The 9215-nt window shown below is 37.4% G+C and overlaps 1 protein-coding gene across 2 annotated transcripts; it reads left to right on the forward strand.

Annotated features, from left to right (window-relative positions):
* Positions 1 to 2589: 2589 nt before the first annotated feature.
* LOC105041347 (phosphatidylcholine:diacylglycerol cholinephosphotransferase 1) lies at positions 2590 to 4795 on the forward strand. Of its 2 annotated transcripts, none has more exons than XM_010918287.4 (4): positions 2590 to 3685; positions 3768 to 3905; positions 3996 to 4338; positions 4434 to 4795. In XM_010918287.4, exons 1-3 carry the CDS (start codon positions 3197 to 3199, stop codon positions 4323 to 4325), a joined length of 957 nt encoding a protein of 318 aa, XP_010916589.1. In that variant the 5' UTR covers positions 2590 to 3196; the 3' UTR covers positions 4326 to 4338; positions 4434 to 4795. The 2 variants fall into 2 exon arrangements, with proteins under 2 accessions (XP_010916589.1, XP_010916588.1); XM_010918286.4 differs by having other exon boundaries at positions 2593 to 3685; positions 3996 to 4343.
* Positions 4796 to 9215: the final 4420 nt, after the last annotated feature.

Raw genomic sequence — 9215 nt, forward strand, 5'->3', positions numbered from 1 at the left:
GAGCTTGAGATTTATCTCTAGTTCTCCATAGAATATATACAAAATTAATAAAAACTTCATACATCAGTTGATTTTTCGTTAATGGTTAATCATGATTATGGTTTAGAAAAATCATTAATGGTTGGAAAGTTTTTATTGGCCGTGAGGTGAAGAGCTGAACCATATTTTGAATAAAAAAAAGAGATTGAGCCTAACCCATGGTTTAGCAGAATCATTAATGGTTTGAAAGTTTTTATTGGCTGTGAGTGAAGTGCTGAATCATATTTTGAATAAAAAAAAAATATTGCCCACTATAGGAAAAAAGCTACCCATTTAGAAATTTTTTCATATAGTAGGCCCCACTACCATGGTGGATATCATCTTTTCTCTCTTTTCGTTTATAGCCAAAGTAAATTTTATTCAAAATATGATGGACCCCCCTTTTTTTTATTGAAATCATGATTCATCTCTTGCCTCACAATAAAAAATTTTAAGTTATTAATTGTTTCTTGCTAAATCATGGTTAACCATGTTAGCCATTAATGAGAAATCAGCTAATGTGTGGGGCTCTTGTTGGCTTCACTTCCTTTTTTTTATTGAAATCATGGTTATCTCTTTACCTCACAATAAAAGCTTTCAAGCCATTAATGATTTTTTGCTAAATCATGGTTAACTATTGTTAGTCATTAATGAAAATTCAGCTGATGTATGAGATTTTTATTATTTTTGCCTATATCCTACGTAATAGAGTATTATTTCTCTGATTGAGGGACAGATTCAACCAATTAGTGAGTTCCGTGTGGACCCGGTGGTATGAGTGGTTATGTGGTGAATTATGTATATATGTATAATGGAGATTTATTTGTGCAAGATTTTTTATTTATCTTGGATGGCGATATTAATGATGAGAGTTATTAAAATTCATTATTTAACATAGAATAGAAATTAGCTATCGAAATATTCCACTTTTTATAATTTATTAAATACCATATCACAGTAAAAGAGCTATTTTCTAAAGAAGGAAAGAAAAAACAACATCAAAAATCTTTGAATAAAGAAAAAAACTATATTCTATGCATCTCATAAGATATATGCTAGTAGCATTATAAATATGATGCTTATCTATTTTAAACTTACTGTCTTAGTTGCTTCTATTTATTATAATTTATTACAATAATATATTGCATTTTGAAAATGGTTGAATAAAGGGAAAAAAAATTATTCCGTTCATTTCGTAAACTATATGCTAGTAGTATTATCAATGTGATGCTTGTCTATCATACGCTTATTTTCTTAGTTGCTTCATATTACAAATCCATCAAGCTTCTCAATTGCTTTATTCTAGCACCTTTTACTTTCAGCATTCTAATCTCAACATCGACCACATTATTGGTCTTTGTTTGCGATTCTCGATTTATAGAAAAAATTTTTGCGACTCTCAATTTATAGAAAAGTTTCTTTCACTTAATATTTTCAACTACCTCTTACCAAAAAGAAAAGAATTTCAACTCTATAACTAAATTTTTTATGTTAAAAAGTTTTTAATTCTTTCACAGGCAAGCACTACATTTAGGCTTAGTTATGCATAAAATGTCCAAGTGTAAAAGGATGTGCATGTGATGCTTGTCTATCTTATATTTATTATATCTTAGTTACTTTTATTTATTATAATTTATTATAATATTATATTACATTTTGAAAATAGTTGAATAAAGAAAAAAAAAACTATATTCCATTCATGTCGTAAGCTATATGCTAGTAGCATTATCAATGTGATGCTTGTTTATCTTATGCTTATCGTCTTGGTTGCTTTCATGTTGCAAATCCGTCAACCTTCTCAATTGCTTTATTCTAGAGCTTTTCACTTTCGGCATTTTAATCTCAACCTCCACCACATTATTAGTCTTTGTGTACGGCTTTTGATGTAGAGAAAAGTTTCTTTCACTAAACATTTTCAACTACCTCCTACAAAATAAAAAAAAAAAAAAAAAATCAACCATCTAACTAAATCTTTTATGTTAAAAAGTTTTTAATTATTTTCATAGGCAAGCACTATATTTAGGCTTGTTAAGTTATGCATAAATTGTCGAAGTGTAAGCGAGATAGATCTACTTATTTTTTATTATGAAATTAGCAAGAATGCATGCCAAAAAAATTCATAAAGAGTATAAAATAGAAATTATAAAGTAAAAAATATAAAAAGTGAAATGATGTGGTATGTTATCCAGTTTTATTTGTCTTTCATCAATTCATTCTTCAGTGATGATTTTTACCTTGCTTGTGAAAATCTCCTCCTGCCACAATCTTGTACGTAAGAATCCTTGTGAATCATGCCACTTATGCCGGCATGCTTGCACGGTTCACGTCAGGCATTGATTAGTGCATCCCGTACCCAGTGAAGGGAGGCAGTCGTGCAAGCTAAACCAAGATAAGATAATCGATGAACATTACTACCAGCTAGCCGAGGGTGACCGCTAACTCCTCAAATACTTCGGGTTCGGGCCCATGTGATTAATGGACGCAACGTGGGTAGCTGCATCTGAGAAAACGGCAATTATGAAAGGAACATGGAATTTAATCCCCCAGCCTGTCGTCACAAGGAAAGCCCCGAAGGCGGTGGAAAAGTAATGGGGGGAAGGTGGCAGATTCCAGCGCCCTGCCCCCGTTTGAATGCGCTGCCGCCGGTCTCTACCCACTTGCAAAGGAAGCCCTAAAGCCGTGTTTTTCTACCGCAACCACCACCCTTTCTTGTTTAGTGGATCAAAACCGTGTTTTCTACCGCGACCACACCACCTTGAGCCCTACTTCTGCTATCCCTCCCTGTGGTCGGTCAAGAGTCAGACCACCACCCCACGCCACACACGGCACACCCCACCCCACCCCACGCTCCTCACGACACTTGACCATCTCTTCTGTGACCCGGTCCATTCTTCCCCAAACCCTTTCTAATTTTATTTGCACGTTGCACGGTAAACACCATTTGCGTGGTGCCTCAAATTTTCTTGCACCGTCCTCCACCCAAGCATTCGATCGATCGATCGACCGTTCGGACTCTGCCTCCACATATCAATCACCGACGACAGCAACCGCAACAAATCGCAGACCCCACGCCTTCGCCAACTACCCTCGGTAACGCCGCCGCACCACCTTATAAAAACTAGGCTTTGGACGGCACGCGCGGCCATGCCTCCCGGGAGCACCGGAATAACCGAGGGAGATGCGCGACAAAGTTGGGAGCGTCATCCGGCTCCATCCACATGAGACGAGGAGCGACAAGGTAAGGTTAAGACGGGAATCTGCCGAGCGTGACGAGCAACAGCTCGGCGGCGACGGCCACGGCCACAGAAGCTCCTCCCGCTCCCTGAACGGCCATCACCACCACCATCGTCGGTGGCAGCCGCCGGGCGGTGGTATGATGAACGGCGGAAGCGGCAGCATCAGCAAATTGACCGGTGCTCTTCTGCTTCCCAAACGCGCCTTCATCGCCGGCCTGTCGATAGAGGACGTGACCGGGATTGTGAGGCACCATCCCCTTCCCTCTCTGTTGTGCTTTTCCTTGCTCTTCTTCATGGCCGTGGAGTACACCCATGGAATGGTTCCTTCCTCGGCTCCTCCAGTGGACCTCGGTTTCGTCCTCACGCAGTCCCTCCACGGCCTCCTCGCCACCAGGCCCTCCCTCAACTCGGCCCTCGCCGCCCTCAACACTGTAAGTGCCTGTTCTGCTTTCGATACAAACGCATGAAGGGGTGTCCTGCAGTAACCGGGTGGATGTATGAATTTTTTGTCAGGTGTTCGTGGGAATGCAGATCGCGTACATACTATGGACGTTGCTGGTGGAGGGGAGGCCGCGGCCAACCATCGCAACTCTCTTCATGTTCGCTTGCAGGGGTACACTCGGATCGGCTACCCGGCTCCCGCTGCCACAGGTATACCAAAGAAGAATGTTGTTTCATGTCCTCCTCCTGAATAATTTTTGCTTAACTAGTTTGCATGACGCTGGGCTGCATCTTTTGCAGGGCTTCTTGGGCTCGGGTGTGGATTTCCCTGTGGGGAATGTTTCCTTCTTCCTCTTCTTCTCAGGGCATGTGGCAGCGGCGGTGATTGCGTCTCTGGACATGCGGCGGATGGGGCGGCACGGGATGGCCTGGACCTTTGATGCCCTCAATGTTCTGCAGGGGCTGCGGTTGCTCGCCTCCAGGGGCCACTACACCATTGATTTGGTCGTTGGGGTCGGAGCTGGTTTCCTCTTTGACATCCTTGCTGGGAATTACGAGTATAGTAGGACGGGTGAGCACCAGAAACCGGAACGAGCATGTTGCGCCTGCAATTGCAACGGCAGCAGTTGATAGCCATTCCCATGTAACGTAAAAACCTCCCACCGGCCTCTTTATTCCCTTTTCCCTCTTTTTCCTTTTTTTTTTTTTCTTTTCCATATAAATAATTCCATGGCACAGGATTTCACCTCCCAAACCAGCAGTCACCATTTGGTACCAGCAAATACCTCGGTCACCATCTTTGAATTCACTAGCTCAGAAGGTCAGCAATTTTTTTTTTGGGGGGCTTTTAGACAATCATAAACATCACCAATGTGAAAACTGGTACCGAGCCAGCTTAGCTTCTAATGAGGTGGAAGCAGCATTACATCAAGCACAAAATCAAGATTGTCAACTGAGCTTCGACTATTGCCTTTCGTTTTTTTTTTTTTTTTTTTTTGGTAAGAATACTATGGCCTTCATTACTGGCACTATTAGGGCTATCAAGACGAGCCCCAGAAAGACTATCGCATATCATATAAGTTCTTTCAGGTGGATTATTATTTGCAATGAATGACTTTGATGGTATTCTCCAAATGCTTTCAATCAATTGTTTGTCACCCTCTATGTTGAGTATGTTGGTATTTTAATTTAGATTACCCTCTGGAGGCTTGCAAATTAGTTTAGCTCCGAAGCATGGATACGCTGTATGGATACGCTCTGTTATGGAAATAGGGGATGGCCGGATGGCCTTGCGACACAGTTTATGCATTGCAAGAGATATCAAAAGTGTTCATGTGGAGAATTTGAGAAAGAATTATATTGCCGTCCCATCAGTCAACAGTGACATGCAAGGACCACCAAAATTAAGAGGCATCTTCCATATTATTACGACATTGCAGATATCCTTACTGCAATGAAGTGAAGAAACTAGCCTACTACACTGAAGAAACGGATATTTGTGGAGGATATTAGCAATCGATGTTAAGATCATGCTTTCTGTACCATTATCAGATCAAAGCCACTTTCCTACAGCTACCATATTTCTAGAAGAGAGAAAGGAACTGAAACGCAACAAACAAGCAGCACATTACAGTGCACCTACTGTGGATTAAAAGTGACCATGTGGTCCCTCGAAAGCATGTTCCTACATGTTTCGAGCCAGAATGTTAAATCAATTACCCAAAAGCATCATGTATCATTAGGTCTGCATGACAACAAACATCATCAAACTAACATAATGCTGTCTACCACCCCAGAAAACAGAGTGAGTATTATTGGGGAGAAAGGAGGAATCCAACTCAAGAAAACCTTGATATCCAAGTTGGAAGTAGAAGAAAACCTGGATATACAAGACTCCTTCATGATCTGTAACATTCTTCCACTTCATGCATAAGCTGATTTAAACTCCCCTCGAGTCTAATTCGTCACTCTCTGGGCAAGCATAAACTCTGCACCCAATTACTCTTCTCCAGTACTTTGCTATTTCTAGCCCACTTTATTGACTTGGCGCACAGCGAGCCATATCAAGCCCGTGTTCAAACCCAGCTCTTGCTAGCGAGATGAGGGAGTTTGAGTCCAACCAAAAGAAGACCTTGATATACAAGTCGGAGCTGACTGAGGTCGATTGAAAGCTTAAGTCACTAGTTTTGAACCCAACTACTATATCAATCCATCCACCTTCCACTAATTATTCCATGCGGAGCCAAATCTGGCATGATCCTCAATAGTTATAAGGTGTATTGGAGCTTAATTTAGAGCTTAATTTAAAGTTTAGCCCTCTCAGTGTGAGGATGTCTTGGACTTGACAACATGAGCATAGTACTTGCTAGAATCAGTGGAGGCTAATAGATTCCAAGGTTTGATTCATTTTACATACAGATTAGTCATTTTACATATAGATTCTAAAAAAACTCACCCCCTCGAATAGATATTCGTTGCAAGGATTATACCACGTCCCATTTGTCACAAACTACTGAAAGCCCTTCTTTTCGCCAGCAATGATAAAAACTAATATTAAAAATTAAGTTTAATACCCGTTAATGTTAAGATTAGTTTTGCTCGTCAGTTTTTGTAAAACATGCTGATGTTAGTGCTTATCCTTGCTGACAAAAAAAAAAAAAAATTATTGGTTTATGACAAATGTGACGTGGTATAACCATTATAACAAATATTTATTCTTCTCTCTCTTTTTCCTCTCCTCCAATTTAAAAGCATAGGATGGTGGAGGTTTTATCATTTAGAAAAGTGCATGGATCTTCTGCTGTACGCTGCATAGTGTAGTGCACAGCGCATACATCCGCAGGTGCAATGGACTATGCGATGCATGCCTCACGTGGTTGTGCACACTGTTCATCATGCGATGGATAATGCGTGCGGTGCATCGTGTGCATAGCAGGGGATCCATACTTTTTAGAAAAAGGTTCTAATCCACCTGTCTTCCCTCTAATTCAAAAAAGTGTGAACGTTGGGAGTGTTCCGGCATTCAATTGGTCAAACAATGTTCTGATCAACTAATGGAGAAATTTGGCAATGATGCATGCCTTTTTTGGTGGGTATTCATGGAGATGTAGCCACGCACAGGAAGTTCTGCAAGAAAGTCCCCATGATACTGCAGAGATAACCCAATAAAGAGAGGTTATGGAGGAAAGTCACAGATGGTTGCAAATATTAAATGTTAAGTATTGCAGGAATGGCCAAGTATTTAATGCAGGAAGCAACAATCATCTCTTCTCTGTAAATGCTCATGCAATATTTTCTTCATTTCCAATAGAAACTTTAAGTTTGCACGTTACTGCTTCGAAATGGCATACTTTTTTCTTTTTCTCCCGAGTCAAATGAGGGAAATGAACGACCCCTGTTTTATTGGAGAAAACTATATCCAATTTGTCACAATCTAATAAAAGCATCTGCATTTCATCAGACATCATATATTTTATCGATTCTCGTAAATGATATCCCATACTAACTATCAATTTCTGACTTATGACAATTTTAACATGATATCACTGTTGCAATGAATATCTTCTCATTTTATTAATAAAAATAAAGTACAAACAAGAAGTATACAGTAAAAACTAGTAAAACATCAACACATCTGAAGTTGGAGAGTTGTAAATAAAACAACAGAATATGTAAATAGATTGAAGGCTCTCTTGGAATCCGTTTGGTTAGAATATATCAGATTACAGTATAATCTGATAATTTTTAAAAATTATTTATCTAAAAAAATAATTACAAAAAAAATAATTTTTATTATATTTGATTGTTAAAAAAATTATTTTGAAAAATGATATTAGAAAAAAGATTACTACGTTTGATTGGAGATAAACTACATAAGAATATGATCAAATTTACAAATATACCCTTCGATATAAAATAATTTTTTAATACTAAGAGAGTATTATTATCTTCAATTAGTATTCATGTAATGACCATAATCACATAGCCCTTTACATAATATCATTTTTATCTTATTTTTTTTACAAAAGCTCATTATTGAGTGAATTTAGAAAAATATCTAAAATAAATTTAATAATTATATATGAAATTTTATTGGGGGTATTTTTGTCAAGTATAGATTACTGTCACTTAAGAATTTATCAAATACCGACTCTCCCATAGTATTTATTTTACCTTCTCTTTTAGGGCCCACAAACATTTTTACCATCTTTTTCTTCTCTTTTTCACACCAAATATGGTAATCTGGCATAGGAATCATTTTTTTATGCCAGATTACCCCCAACTAAACGGCCTATTAAGTGAATCTTTCCAATCTTAGCAATTCTATTCTTTCTCCATATAATCTAGAGTGATTGGAGAGATAGTAAATTATATGAGAAAAAAATATGTATATATTTATATGATATATTTAATATGTATGTATCAACATTCTATCATAATTTACTAAGTTCTATTTCTTTTCAATGTAATAAAAGAAAACATTGGTACAGAGATATTACTAACATTTTCTAATAAATATCCACCTTTTAGTTATAAAGTTGTACCATGAAATTAGTGTAAAATATTCAAATAAAATGCTAAAAAAAATACCTATCTATTTATATATGTTATGTTTTATTAGGAATTTTTATAAATTAGATCACCAAAAATTTAGATAAAACCTATGTGAGGTGGAGACCGAAACCTTTGAACTAACAAAATCCCAAATAGAGATGCAAATTAGTTGAGCGAGCTTGTAAAAAATATACTTTTAGGGCTTGAGCTATATCTTTCATAAGAAAAAATGATTCTCTTTCATGACGTCCACCAATATATTGTATAATAAAAATTTTTTATGCACTACCTGTGGTGTAGAAAATCTGATGCGGAGCACACCGCTTTGTCTTATTGAATCGCGTAGCCACCGCTTTCCAATATGTATTTAATTTTTATAGTTTTATTTTTATTTAAAATTTTGAATGACGAAAATATCTTTCTTAAAAAATTATGGCACTCCTTAAAAATTATGACATCTTTTCATAAAAATTATGACATATTTTTTCTTTCAAAAAAATTATGATATGCTGATATTATGATATCCTGCATTGAAATAATAACTTTCTGCATGGGATATCATAATTTTTTCATAGGATGAGATGTATCATAATTTTTAAGATATGTATTTTTGTCATTCAAAATTTTGAACGAAAAAGTAGAACTGCGAATATTAAATACGTGTTGGAAAGCAGTGGCTATGTGGTCCAATAAGATGAAGAAGCGCACTTTACGTCAAATTTTCTACACTACAGATGGTGCACAAAGAATTTCTCATTGTGTAATGGCCTCTTCAAGAACTGTGCCGATAAGAAAGAGATAGAGCACTCGAAGATGTGATCCAGTAATTGAAGCCATAAAAGAAAATTAATCATTCTTTTGCTCAAAAAATGCAACCCAAACCCAAAGTTTTAAACTTATTGCATCGTACCCAGCTCTAAACTTTATGCTTGAATGAATATCAGGTCCAGTCCAAGTTGATAAAAA

Source organism: Elaeis guineensis, chromosome 3 (genome assembly GCF_000442705.2).
Source record: "Elaeis guineensis isolate ETL-2024a chromosome 3, EG11, whole genome shotgun sequence".
NCBI lineage: Eukaryota > Viridiplantae > Streptophyta > Magnoliopsida > Arecales > Arecaceae > Elaeis > Elaeis guineensis.

What these genes read in the sequence shown, in the direction of transcription:
- LOC105041347 (XM_010918287.4), top strand. Translation starts at nt 3,197, where the DNA reads ATGCGCGACAAAGTTGGGAGCGTCATCCGGCTCCATCCACATGAGACG. An exon ending in CCCTCGCCGCCCTCAACACT is followed by an intron (nt 3,686 to 3,767) that starts GTAAGTGCCTGT and finishes ATTTTTTGTCAG; the next exon opens with GTGTTCGTGGGAATGCAGAT. An exon ending in CCCGGCTCCCGCTGCCACAG is followed by an intron (nt 3,906 to 3,995) that starts GTATACCAAAGA and finishes CATCTTTTGCAG; the next exon opens with GGCTTCTTGGGCTCGGGTGT.